A 14,136-nucleotide genomic window follows, 5' to 3' on the forward strand; every position below is an offset into this window, starting at 1 on the left:
TCACAAAACTTTTATTTAAAAACTGAAACACAAATATATCTGGCTAGACAAACAAAGGACCAGCATGGACTGCAAACTTAAACTTACAAAACACACACTTGGATAATTGAGGCCCGCATCTTTTTGCAGCAACCCCCCCCTCCAGAAACAACTGAATGTATTTGTATTCTGAGATTATCATGGGATAGCATTCCAAAGAGGCTCTAATTTAACAGGCAAACATTAGGCCTGGAAGCCCAACAAATGTAGTCCAAGTCACCTTTAATGGAAAAACTTTTTAAAGGAGACTATGTGGTTATTAATGATCTTGTTTTGTTTGTCCAAACAGCTTAGAGATGATGGTAAGCTGTTGTTGCATCAGCTGTTCCAGGTGATCAATCTGTGGAAGGAGAACATTGTGGAAGCTACATATAAAATATTTTGTAAATTGATCAAATCAAGATTTCAACATAATACACAACAAAAATAATACATCATGAAATATATCACATTTAAACTAAGACAAATTCAGACCTTTGTTTTCAAGCTCAAGCAGCAGCATTCCGAAGCCTGAGAAACTAAAAGGAACAGCAAAGTTAATGTTAGAGTAACCTTAAAAAAAAAAAATCATATTAACACAAAGCTAGAAGTCCAGTGACAATATTATTCATTTATGTATAAATTAATATATATATATATAAGGATATATTTCAAAATTCCAAGTGAGCAATAGACCAATAGTCTTCAAATTCAGTCTGTATGGCGACTTCATATGCTCAGTTATTGTCTGTGCTGGATCAAAAAAAATGAATTCACTCACGAGTGATTATATTCAACATTATTCACAATCGTTCTAACACAAGTACTTAATGCAGCCTAGGGGCTCCCTGAGCCGGTCCCAAGCGCGGATAAATGCAGAGGGTTGCGCCAGGAAGGGCATCTGGCACAAGACTTTTGCCAAAACCAAACATGCGAATCAGTCATATTAACCCAATCAAACTGGATCAGTCAAGGGCCGGGTTAACAACGACCGCCATTGGTACCGATGACCTACAGGGATTCAATGGAAACTGGGCTACTGTAGGTCAAAGAAGGAGAGGAGGAAGGCGTGTTGGGAAGCAGACAGAGAAGAGGAAAGGTAAGAGTCTGGGACTGAGAGTAGGGATTTTGAATATTGACAGAAAAAGGTAGAGAGTTGGTCGGCATGATGCAGAGAAGGAAAGTGGATATACTGTGTGTCCAGGAGACCAGGTGGAAAGGTAGTAAAGGTAGAAGCTTAGGAGCAGGCTTTAAGTTGTACTATCATGGTACTGACAAGAAGAGAAATGGAGTAGGAGTTATCATGAAGGAGGAGTTTGTTAGGAATGTTCTGAAGGTGAAAAGAATGTCAGATAGCCTTAGGAGTCTGAAATTGGAAATTGAAGGTGTGATGCTCAATGTTGTTAGTGGCTATGCCTTGCAGGTGGGATGTGAGTTTGAGAAGGAGAAGTTCTGGAATGAGCTTGATGAAGTGATGCAGAATATCTCCAGAGATGAGAGACTGGTAATTGTTGCAGACTTCAATGGGCAATGGGTAATAGAGGGGATGAAGAAGTGATGGGCAGATTTGGTAAACAGGATAGGAACGTAGAGGGACAGTTGATGGTAGATTTTGCAAAAAGGATGGAAATGGCTGTAGTGAACACCTTTTTCCAGAAAAAAACAGGTATATAGGGTAACTTGTAAGAGCGAAGGTAGGAGCACACAGGTAGACTACATCTTGTATAGACGAGGTAACCCGAAAAAGATCAGTGACTGCAGAGTAGTTGTAGGTGAGAGCACAGCCAGACAGCATAGGATGGTGGTTTGTAGGTTGACTCTGGTGACAAGGAAGATAAAGAGGACAAAGGCAGAGCAGAGGACAAAGTGGTCAAAGCTGAAAAGGGATGAGTGTTGCATGGTTTTCAGGGAGGAGTTGAGAAAGGTTCTGGGTGGTCAGGGAGTGCTTCCAGATGATTGGACAACTACAGCTAGTGCTGTCTGAGAGACAGGTAGGAGAGTTCTTGGTGTGTCATCTGGAAGGAAAGGAGATAAGGAGACGTAGCGGTGGAATGAGGAAGTACAGGAGTATATACAGAGAAAGTGGTTAGCAAAGAAGAAGTGGGACGCTGAGAGAACTGAAGAGAACAGACAGGAGTACAGGGAGACATAACGTAAGGTAAAGATAGAGGTAGCAAAGGCAAAACAAAGGGCGTACGATGACTTGTAAGCTCGGTTGGACAGTAAGGAGGGAGAGAATGATCCATAACAGGGTGGCAAAACAGAGAAATAAAGATAAAAAGGATATACAACAGGTCCGGTTGATTAAGGATAGAGGGAAATTTATTGACAGATGCTAGAAGAGAAATGGCAAGATGGAAAGAGTACTTTGAAGAGCTGATAAAGGTTGAAAATGAAAGAGAGGCAAGGGTAGAAAAGGTGACTATTGTGGACCATAAAGTAGCACAGATTAGTAAAAGTGAAGTGAGGAAGGTATTGAGAAGGATAAAGAGTGGAAAGGCGGTTGGTCCTGGTGATATAACTGTGGAAGTGTGGTAGTGTGGAAGGAGAGGCAGCAGTAGAGTTTCTGACTAGTTTATACAACAGGATCTTAGAGAGTGAGAAGATGCCTGAAGAATGGAGAAGAAGTGTGATGGTGCCCATTTTTAAGAATAAAGGGGATGTGCAGAATTGCAGCAACTAAAGAGGGATGCAGTTGATGAGCCATACAATGAAGTTATGGGAAACAGTAATGGAAACTAGACTGAGAGCAGAAGTCAGCATTTGTGAACAGCAGTATGGCTTCATGCCTAGAAAGAGTGCTACGGATGCAGTATTTGCTTTGAGAATGCTAATAGAGAAGTACAGAGAAGGACAGAGGACGCTGTTTTTGTAGGCCTAGAAAAATCATATGACAGGGTGCCAAGAGAGGAGCTCTGCTATTGTATGAAGAAATCTGGAATGGAAGAGAAGTATGTTAAACTGATGCAGGACATGTATGCTAGCTCTGAGACAGTGGTGCTGTAGGGGTAACAGAGATTCAAGGTGGAAGTGGAACTCCATCAGGGATCAGCTCTGAGCCCCTTCTTGTTTGCAATGGTGATGGACAGGCTGACAGATGAGGTTAGACAGGAATCCCGATGGACCATGATGTTTGCAGATGACATTGTGATCCGTAGTGAGAGCAGAAAACAGGTAGAGGAAAATCTAGAGAGGTGGAGATATACTCTGGAAAGGAGAGGAATGAAAGTTAGTCGAAGCAAGACAGAATATATGTGTGTGAATGAGAGGAACTCGGGGGGAACGGTGGGGCTACAGGGAGTGGAGATCAAGAAGCTGGAGGATTTCAGGTACTTGGGGTCAACAGTCCAGAGCAACAGAGAGTGTGGAAAAGAGGCGAAGAGACGGGTCCAAGTAGGTTGGAATGGGTGGAGAAAAGTGTCAGGGGTACTACGTGATAGAAGACTATCAGCCAGAATAAAAGGAAAGGTGTACAAAACTGTGGTGAGACCAGCAATGATGTATGGCCTTGAAACTGTTACAATGACAGAAGAGCAGAGCTAGAAGTTGCAGAGATGAAGATGTTGAGGTTCTCTTTGGGAGTGACCGGGATGGATAGGATCAGGAATGAGTCTATCAGAGGAACAGCACATGTTAGATGTTTTGGAGAGAAGGTCAGAGAGGCCAGACTGAGATGGTTCGATCAAATACAGAGGAGGGATAGTGAATATATTGGTAGACGGATGCTGGAATTGGAGCTGCCAAGCAGGAGGTCTTGAGGAAGACCAAAGAGAAGATTTATGGACGTAGCGATAGAGGATATGAAAGTAGTTGGTATAAGAGAGGAGGATACAGAGAATAGGGTTAGATGGAGAGGGTTGATTCGCTGTGGCGACCCCTGAAGGGAAAAGCCAAAAGGAGAAGAAAAAGAATATTCTATCCTAAGTTATTCGGGTCAACAGTCCAAAGCAAACGCGAATGTGGAAAAGAAGTAAAGAAACAGATTCAAGCAGGTTGGGATGGGTGGGGAAAAGTGTCAAGGGTACTATGCGATAGAAAAATATCCCCCAAAATGGAAGGAAAGGTGTAAAAGACAGTGGTGAGACCAGCGATGCTGTGCGGTTTGGAGACCGCAGCATTGAAGAAAAGACAGGAAGCAGAGCTGGAGGTTGCAGAGACGAAGATACTGAGGTTTTTTTTTTTTGCAGAAACAAGGATGGATAGGATCAGGAATGAGTCTTTCAGAGGAACAGCGCATTATATGTAGTGACAAGTAGTGAGTAGTGAGAAAGTAGTGAGAAGTAGTGAGAAAGGCCATGAAGTTAGTCAGTATGAGAGAGGATACAGAGAATAAGGATAGATGGAAAAGGTTGAGTTGCTATGGCGACCCCTGAAGGCAAGAGCTGAAAGGAAAAGAAGACAATTCTATCACCTGACAAAAAAACTGCACAATCCATCCTGACATGTTGTAAGATGGTATCTGCACCAAAATACATTAGGCCTACTTGGCCTTGAAAGTAATTGAAGTGTACAATGTCAAAAGATACGTGTGCATATGTACAAACACTAACATCCCCCCCACACACACACACAAACATACAGTAGGGAGGACAAGTATTTGATACACTGCTTATTTTTCAGCTTTTCCCACTTGCTTGGCATCTAGAGGTTTGTCATTTTTATCATAGCTACTCTTCAATTGTGAGTGACAGAACGGACAAAATCCAGAAAAAAAATATTATATGAATTTAAGTAATTCATTTGCATTACTCATATTGCATGACATAAGTATTTGATCAACTACCAACCAGTAAGAATCGCAGCTCTCACAGACCTATTAGTTCTTCTTTAAGAAGCCCTCCTCTTCTCCACTCATGACCTGTATTAACTGCAGCAGTTTGAACTCCTTACCTGAATAAAAGACACCTGTCCACACACTCAACCAAACAAACTCTAACCTCTCCACAACGGCCAAGATCAGAGAGCTGCAGCTGTGACAGGGAAAAAAAAGGGATCGGGGATAAAACTGTAGACCTACACAAGGCTGGGATGGGCTACCGGACAACAGGCAAGCAGCTTGGTCAGAAGGCAACAACTGTTGGCACAATTATGAGAAAACAGAAGAAGGTCAAGATGACAGTCAATCTCCCTCGGTCTGGGGCTCCATGCAAGATCTAACCTCGCGGGGCATCAATGATCATGAGAAAGGTGAGGGATCAGCCCAGAACTACACATTTGGACCCTGTCAATGACCTGAAAAGAGCTGGGGTCACAGTCTGAAAGAAAACCATTAGTAACCATCTGGATGATCCAGAGGAGGAATGGAAGAAGGTTGTGTGATCTGATGAGACAAAAATTGAGCTTTTTGGTCTAAACTCCAATCACCGTGTTTGGAGGAAGAAGAAGGATGAGTACAACCCCAAGAACACCATCCCAACCGTAAAGCATGGAGTTGGACACGTCATTCTTTGGGGATGCCTTTCAGCAAAGGGTACAGGATGACTGAACCGTATTGAGGAGATGATGTGGGGAGACATATATCACAAGATCTTGGCCAACAACCTCCTTCCCTCAGGAAGAACCTTGTAGATGGGTCTTGGCTGGTGGCTGGGTTTTCTAGCATGACAACAACCCGAAACACACAGCTTAAGCAGTTAAGGACTGGCTCCGTAAAAAGCATCTCAAGCTCCTGGAGTGGCCAAGCCAGTCTCCTGACCTGAACCCAATAGAAAATCTTTGGAGAGAGCTGAAAGTCCATATTGCCCAGCAGCTGCCCTGAGGATCTGGAGAAGATCTGTATGGAGGAGTGGGCCATAATCCCTTCTGCAGTGTGTGCAAACTTGGTCAAGAACTACAGGAAATGTCTGATCTCTGTAATTGCCAACAAAGGTTTCTGCACAAAATACTCCGTTCTGTTGTATGTCATGCAATAAAAAGCAAATTTATTACTTAAAATAATCAAAGTGTTTTTTTGGATTTTGTTTTAGATTCTGTCACTCACAGTTTGAGATTAGCTATGATAAAAATGACAGAACTCTAATGCTTTGCAAGTGGGAAAAGCTGAAAATATCAGCCGTGTCAAATACTTGTTCCCCCCAATGTTGTGTGTATGATTTTTTTAATGAAAAATGCATCTTCCTAAAATTTTACAGTTTGAGAAGTAAGAATGATACAGATCCAATAATATTCTGACCTACCATTCAGAGACTCTCTATGAGAATTGTTCCTCAGCTGTGGAATCAAGAGGGCTGGTTCTTGAGGTGTCGTTTGTTCTGTGTTGGAGGCGAGATTATCCAATCTCATTTTGGTTGCAGGTAAGAATTTAGTGTTAGAAGGAACTATAGAGCTAGTAGTAGATGTGTTACTGTGAATAAGATCTGCTATCTCTGTAGAGAAGTGGCAAAAATTAGTGTTAGTTTGCATGTGCATTGCTTGCAAAATTGAGGCAGTGAGCTGTCTTCCACCCAGCTCAGCAGGTAGGGTGAGGGAGAGGTTGTTCGCAAAGCCATCAAAGGATTGTACCGTGGCAAGGACACCAATCGACAATAAGTGTTGAAAGAGCTGCTTCACTTGCTCTGGCCACACAGCAGGAAAGTGTTCCTTCCCTGAAAATCCAGAGGGGATATAGGGTGTAAGAACTACTTTGGAGTTTTTCAATTATGTGTAAAAATTTAAGTCACAGAAAAAAAAAGTCATTGTCTAACCAGAGAGGGAGCAGCGGGTGATCCGAAAGGGGAGCTGTAGCAGATGCGTTGGGATGGGCATGATTCGGGATATTGGCACCCTTTCTATGTTGCCATAGTCTGCATAAATTATACTCATCTCATTCACACCGACTTCCAAAACCACTGCTCGGTACCAGGTACTGTCAGCTAGAAATATAATGCAGTGTGTTAATATAGCTTTGACAGTAATAACACATGAAGCCACCACATTTGTTTCACTGTCTGCCCTGTCTGTCCTTGTCACTTTAAAGTGCTGAGCTGACCATTAGCATACCATAATCAGAGGAAATAATTGCAGAACTTCCCTGCAATGTTGGAGCAAAATATTTAATCGTAAATGCAGAGAGCATTTTTGCAGTAAAGAAATGTGATGAATCTTTGCACCTACACCACAACAAACCCACTTTTGCAAACAGTAATTATTCATTGATCAACAAATTTCCCCAAATTTAGATTATGCTCCTCTACCAATAACTCACAAATACCACTGCAACTCCAGTAAAAGCAACAAACCCTGTTGTTAGCCTCAGTGCGGAATGCAAGCCTGTCTACAGTCTCTTACTCACATACCCTGTTTAGAGTAAAGCCTCTCCTATGCTCAGCTGTGCACATGCTGTGTAATTTTATCCACTAGCAGACACAAAATTACCTGCTTAGGTCTGCAGGAGCAAAAACTACAGGTAGGGTCTCAAGATAAGGCAGCAGGCATAAAAACTGGATAGATGAGACTGATAGCAACCTGTGTCTACATGTGTTAAATCCATGCTTAGTGTTGGATCAGCTGTTCTCCCTCCATAAGTTTACTAGCCTATTATCATTTTACAATGACTGAAAACAATGCTTGAGTCAAGAGGGGAATTTTCAAACTAACAGTGTTTAATAATAGTATAGGGAGTACAGTTTCAAACTGTACAGTTTTCTCAAATTGTACAAATAACGGCGTTTCCATTTGTGTTTTCAAAGATGTCATACAATAATTGATTATTACAGCAAAGCTGACCAGACATTTACGGTGAACCTTCCTAACAAATAGTAGGTAAACATTTGCCCCTCACCAGAGAACTGGGCACAACATGCAGCCCCTGGGAGAAGTCTGTTTTGGTCAGCAGGGGATATAGAGGGCTTACTGTTGCTGCAAAAGGTTGCCAGCTCCATCATCACACTCTGAAGCTTCTGCTGGTCCACTAGAAAATAACACGAATTAGATCATAGCAGGTTAGATTCTATCTTCTTGTAGAGTTAGGATAAGCAGATGTTCTGACCCTTATTTGGACCCAACAGGTAGAAGAGAGAAGGACTGATAACAGCTGCCACGCAGGGTTGAAAGGTCTCATTAGGGGAGAGTTCCAGAGTCTTCCAATTAACTGGAAAGGATAAAACTGAAGAAAAAAATGTAAAGATATTTCATTCAGATTCCGAAATTGACAATAAATGCATATGATCTTATATGTCTTTTCAAGCTGAGCGACCTGATAGTGCTGCAGTCAACTCCATATCTGATGCATCCTTTGAGTTGCCTGAATTGTAGGAGGTTTGAACTTGTACTTGACTCCATTTATCCTCTTTTACGCTGTCTGGGATTCGGGCCCCAGTTTCTGAGATTCCATGTAACTCTTTGAGACATTCACTTGGACATTTGGCTAGTTTTTCTAAAATTAGAGCAGCTGCCACATTCTGCCCTCCGGTTTGCAGCTCTACACCATAGCCCTTTGCTGTTACAGAAAGGACACGCGCAGAGAGCTGCTTGCCATCCACAAGAGATTGGAACCGCAGTATGGTCTCACTGTTCCACTCTGAACCCAGAGGTTCCACACCTGAATCAAAACATGTAGACCAATGGACAAACTTATTCAGACCAAATTACACAGTGGAGAAATAATTCCCAAATGAGGCTATATGTTATATGTTACAATATTCACAAAAGAAAACCATGAAATATGCTTGCCATACATTTGCAGAAATGAAAGCAAACTTTAACTCCTTTGGTTCTTAACAGCAATAATATTCTTCAATTTTATGTTACTTCTTGCTTTTCACACACGCACGCACGCACACGCACGCACGCACGCACACACGCACACACAACTACCAGTTAGCCAGCAGCAAATGGCCTGGAAGGGTAGTTTCAGGAGTTGCGGTGTGATTGATCTAATGTGTCTTAGCTCCACTTCAATGGTGTAACCACAGTCGACAAATGTCACTGCCACTTTGCCTTCACACTGTTCCTTTACCACTGCACGATACCAGGCTTCATCACCTCAGAATCAAAAAAGCATATTATAAACATTTATATCAATAAAAAACAGTATTTCTCCATATGTCATCTTATCAAAGACATTAAGAAAGAGTAAATATTTGTCACTTGTCACAACTGGAATATCCCTGATTTTCATATTAATATCAAAATTAAATATTAAAGAACCTCTTGTAGAGTATATTATCTCACCTGGAAACTTAGCACAGCAGGGTTCTCCCACTTTTGCATCAAAAGGCAATGCATTTGCTTCACAATGCAGTTGCAATTTCGCCCTTACTTCAGTCAACTGCTGGAGGCCTTAAAAAACAAATACAAAAAACCTTTGTGAAGTGCAGACAAAGGTGAAATTATAAATATATGAATGAATACGAAAAGAGCTGCATATTATGTATAGAAATGTACTTCTGTGTTTATGGGGTTTTTCATGTTCCTCTTGAATCATTCTTGATAATCTGTTAATGAATAAGTCTAGCAGTTCTAACCTTGACAAATATTTATGCGGTTGGTATTTTGGACAAAATCCACTAATTAAAGCTTTCTCTGCTTAGCCAACAAACCTTCTGGACTATCAATGTAGCAAAAAAACTTCCCTGGGTTCTCAACAACACTGGCTTGCAGCGCCACTGCCTGACCATCAGTGGGAAGCTCAGCAAAGGACCACAGAAGAGGCTCATCTGCTGGGGTAGAAGGTAAAGAGTAAATTTAGACACATGCATCACTGAGTCAAAAATAGTTTTACTTTTGTGGTCACAATAAAAAACAAGAAATGTATATCCAAAAAGGACAGCATTTCAGGTCATTTTTCATGTCAACAGACATTGGATTCAGGTAAAATGTCCTTTTTAAAACTTGGGAAATACTCATTATTATACACGTCTTCCTTAAGAAAAATACACCAAAATTCTCTTTAGTATTTGTGCCCCCCTCAAATTATTTTTCAGCAAAGCACTCTTTGTTGCTTTCAGGATAATGTGTTTAGTTTTCTCATGCTTTTTAAAATATTTGTTTTCACACGGTTACATACATGTGTAGCAAATGTAAAATACATGTACATTCTGTGTGCCTCTAGATGGAGTTAAGTCCAGGACTACATTTTCTGGGGTTGATCGCAACACTGGTTTTCCCTCATAACATGAATGACAGGTTTTTTGTTTTGTTTTTTTCCACATCCTACCATGCTCTTCCACAGCAACACTTGTTGCCTTCTCAGCTTGTGGATTATCAGTGGCCTCAACTGGAACAGCGTAACCAGCAGAGATCAGCAGCTTGGTGATATCAGCCTGAGGGTCACTGGCATCATCACTCATGTTGACAACAGCTTTACCATCATGCTCTCCTTGGATCACTATTCGCAATATTCTGTTTAATACCCTTTGCTTCAGGGTCAAAAGGCTATCCTCAGACCACTTCTCTCCAACTGGTTGGACCCCTGAAATGGATGGGAAAAGGAATACCTTAATTACCTATATTAGCAGCTCAAATAGATTTTGCAAGATTATTGCCATGTTTGTGCCAGCTTAAATCGGGATTCCTTGACTCAAACATTTTGCATGTTTTTTAATGTGGAAAAAAGTATATTCTTGAAAAGCTTTCTCTGGACAGCTGGACAGTGTTCCTGCTCCCTGCATGCATAAACAGCGCTGATGTAATGCAAGAGGGATTCTATTGTTGAACAGTTAGTGCTTGGAAAATGTCATCATCCCTTGTGACTTTTACTTTGACAAGTTGAGTGACACTACAGTTATTAACAGGAATAAAAGTCATTAGGTGTATTTTTCATTAACAGAAATCAAATGCACTAAACTGTCAAATAAAAACAGGACAAATATGTAATTATTTAAAAGTGAAGACATACCTGATAGACAACAAGGAATAGCCTGCGAAGGTAGTTCCAACAGTGAAGTGCTGATGGGTAGCAGGCAGCCTAAATTCACTTCCTCTGAGTTTCCAAAATCAAGGTATCCAACACAAACCTGTTCTTCAGAAGAATAAGCTAGTACTCTAGCCCTATACCACTGCTTGTCCTCTGAAAGTAACAAAGATGAGAGAATCAATTTTCCAAAACAGCACTAGACATATTTTAACTCAATTGTGATTTTCGAATCTGAATGTTAAAATAAAAAAAATATACATAGTTTTACTTTGTATGAGACATAAAATCAAGAAGACATACATTTTTGGCTTTGCAAATACAGTGCATATAATAATTGATAAAAACAACACTGTCAGATCTTTTGTGGCCATCATTCACTTTGGAACCATGAATAACAAAGTTAATGTTAAGACTGCATAATTCAACCTTAATGTGTCTTGTGGTAACATTTTGTGAAAATGCATATATTATACCTGAGAACTTCGCACAGCAAACACTCCCAGGTGCTGGTCGGAAGTTGTGGAGGGTTGGATGCTGATCGCAGTGGTCCTTCAGCTTGATCTGTAGCTCTTGAATCAGCCCTGTAAAGAATGTATAGTTTCAGGGATTATTGGGAGTCAATTATCTAATTTATTCAAAAATTACATATCTTCTAACATACTTCCACCTACTGAAATCTATTGTAAAACTGTGAAATATGCCTAAATAAAAAAGGAAGGCAACATGACTTAAGGAGATCACAAAAATTCTGAAAAAATGTACCCAAAAGGTATAAGGTACATGTACTTAAAAATTCCATTTACCGGCATTCTCCAACTTCTGAATGAAAAATTCTTCAGGTGACAGTAAGTGAGGGACCACAACATATAGTGAGTCCCCTATGGCCTGTTTCGGCAACTGGGACGGTTTGGCCCAAGTGCTGTCATCTTTCCCATTGTAAAGATACTTGAGGTTTTCTGTGGTTGCACTCACATTAGCACCTGAGGAAACTGAAAATGAAGTATACCGAAAGACTTTTGTCATTATGGATCAAGTGTCAAACAATTGCTTTTACATAAAAGCTTTGACAGAAGCATCAACTGAGATTATTGACCTTTCAGTTGATTTAAGTTAATCCTTTTGTGGCTATATCCTGTTTGTCCTATGTGTAATAGCAAGTTTTGCTCTTCCCTAAGCATGTGAATATATCTGTTCCTATTACGTTTAAACAACCAGCCAGAGATTGATTTGCAATATAGTAAGGACATACTTGTTTTTTGCTCAGTGGAGTAGTCGTCGCCTGTTTCCTCTGCAGCATAACCATTTTCAATGAGGAATGAGCTCAAGTGCTTTCCTAGATAAAATCAGAAAACATAATTTCAGAATTCAAAATTGTAAATTCAATTTAATCTACAAGTCATCCTAAAAATATCACACTTTACCAATCAAAATCATTATCCATTTTCATTCATCTTATTTCAACTGAACATACCCATGGATAGCAGGATTTCAACAGCATGGATGTGACCATTCTTGTCTGTTTCGACAAGCCTTATCGTCACAATCTGGCCAGCTAAAAACTGTTTAACTTTGACACAACACTCGTCTGACCAGTTATCCACCACAGGCCTCACTCCAGATATATGGCATTCCATGACCTATAGGGGATAGTTTTAAGAATATCTGCCATGAAAGAGGCTACTATGGCAATTTAGTGCAATGCAGTATATCATTTAATGCCACACCTAGAAATCTAGCCCATTCAAAAACTTAGTGGTCAAAATACTCACGTACACATGGACAAAGTAGACTGATATCTGCAGCCAGGGGCCTTATACTGTCCACAGGAACATCCTCCTGATTGCCAAAGTCAATGTAAAGGATATTAGCAGTCTTCTGGTCAGTGGCCAATTTCTGGACAAGGCCTCTGTACCAGTTCTATAATTAAGAGAATTGAGGTTGAGGTAAAATGAAGGACATAACTCACTTGAGTATGTACATTATTTTCTTAGTATTTGTCAGCAAGTCTCACCTGATCACAGGAAAATTTAGCAGCACAAATCTCCCCCACACACGGAATGTATGTCATCATTGAAGTGGAGCTGTAGAGTTTTTGAAACACTGTGGTGATGCTTTGCAAAGCCTCTTGCACATCAAGGCTTTGAGCAAGGACAAAAAACCTGCTAGGGCTGTAGAATTCTACTACTGAAGCCTAAAACCACATAAGAATAGAACAGACGTGATTTTAATTTTTAACTTGAGTTTTTAAAAGATCAGTAGTACAATATTAAAGGCAAAATTAGTGTAGTACCTTGAATTCTGCACCCTCAACAACCTTAGCTCTTTGCAGGTCCTTCAAATAGACCCTCAGGGGGCTAATTGCATCACCAGACTTCTATAAGTATAAAATAATCATAAAGATCATCAACAAGAGTGACATCAAATTCCAATCTTTCCAACTGTGACAGTTTTTTTTTCAACATTATTAGCAGATTGAGTATTGCAATTACCTCAAAGTCGAAAGAGACATATTTTTCTTCCGGACCCAATAAAACAGTGGTTTGTTTTTTCACCTCACTGTTGTTTGTGGGGCAAGGGGGGAGGGGGGGGGTAGATTTGGTTGTAGGATTATGGATGACAAACATCAAGTCTGTGGTATTTCAGGCTGAACTAGCTTACTTTGCAGGATCCAGTTGAATGGACTTGCACGCGTGCTTGTGTGAAGACCAGTCCTCTGCCTGGCACACAACAGAACAATAATGTGTCTTCTTGCAGCGCTTGCACCGGAAATTTCCTATTAAGAGAAAACTGTAAATGAGTAAAATTCAAAGTTTAAGTCTTTTGAGTCCATGTATGAATAGGGCTGCAAATGCAAAACCAGTTTTTAAGGCACACTTAAAGTAAAGCTAAACTTGGAAATCATAAATGTCCATAAATAAATAAATACTGAGACATTACCACATCCATCTAATCGTTAACCAAATCATTAACCAATAGGTACACAAGCACCTGGACAACAGACCAAACGCCATGACAATTAAGAAGACTTTAAATACAATCTTAATGGATCAACAGGTTGGAATTGAAACGTGTGTGATGACATTTCAACTATTACCTTGCTTGCCGCAGAAGTTGCAGAAATGTACAGTGACCTTTGAAAGTGGCATTGACCGTGAGGCCTGTGAAAATGAAACATAAGCATAGCCAAACTTAGAAAATCACATGACAATTCAGATACTGACGGGCAGCAAGTTTAACATACAGGTGTGGCGTTACTGTCTGGGGAATTCATCGGCCCTTGAAAG

At 40.5% G+C, this 14,136-nt stretch overlaps 1 protein-coding gene across 1 annotated transcript; it reads right to left on the reverse strand.

Moving 5' to 3' along the window:
- Nucleotide 1: 1 nt before the first annotated feature.
- tdrd1 (tudor domain containing 1) lies at nucleotides 2–14,123 on the reverse strand. The gene is made up of 23 exons (XM_086139499.1): nucleotides 14,094–14,123; nucleotides 13,947–14,010; nucleotides 13,511–13,625; nucleotides 13,342–13,408; nucleotides 13,143–13,226; nucleotides 12,864–13,043; nucleotides 12,626–12,769; nucleotides 12,324–12,489; nucleotides 12,102–12,185; nucleotides 11,656–11,832; nucleotides 11,326–11,433; nucleotides 10,835–11,005; nucleotides 10,154–10,408; nucleotides 9,537–9,656; nucleotides 9,169–9,276; nucleotides 8,812–8,979; nucleotides 8,192–8,536; nucleotides 7,985–8,101; nucleotides 7,778–7,906; nucleotides 6,702–6,869; nucleotides 6,195–6,602; nucleotides 514–557; nucleotides 2–379 (listed from the first exon to the last, which is right to left on the reverse strand). The coding sequence occupies exons 1-23, from the start codon at nucleotides 14,121–14,123 to the stop codon at nucleotides 299–301; spliced, it is 3,333 nt and encodes a 1,110-aa protein (XP_085995625.1). The 3' UTR covers nucleotides 2–298.
- Nucleotides 14,124–14,136: the final 13 nt, after the last annotated feature.

This window comes from Fistularia commersonii, chromosome 32 (assembly GCF_037954325.1).
Source record: "Fistularia commersonii isolate RoL2024-O1a breed Wild chromosome 32, RoL_Fcom_v1.0, whole genome shotgun sequence".
NCBI classification, from domain to species: Eukaryota; Metazoa; Chordata; class Actinopteri; order Syngnathiformes; family Fistulariidae; genus Fistularia; species Fistularia commersonii.

Bases quoted from the DNA above. Each gene is read 5' to 3' on its own strand.
- tdrd1 (XM_086139499.1), bottom strand. From the start codon at position 14,123: ATGAATTCCCCAGACAGTAACGCCACACCT. The intron at 9,657-10,153 runs GTAGGATGTGGA...CTTCTACCCCAG, and splicing joins TGTTGCTGTGGAAGAGCATG to CAGATGAGCCTCTTCTGTGG. The intron at 558-6,194 runs GTAGGTCAGAAT...TGTTCCTTTTAG, and splicing joins TCATAGAGAGTCTCTGAATG to TTTCTCAGGCTTCGGAATGC.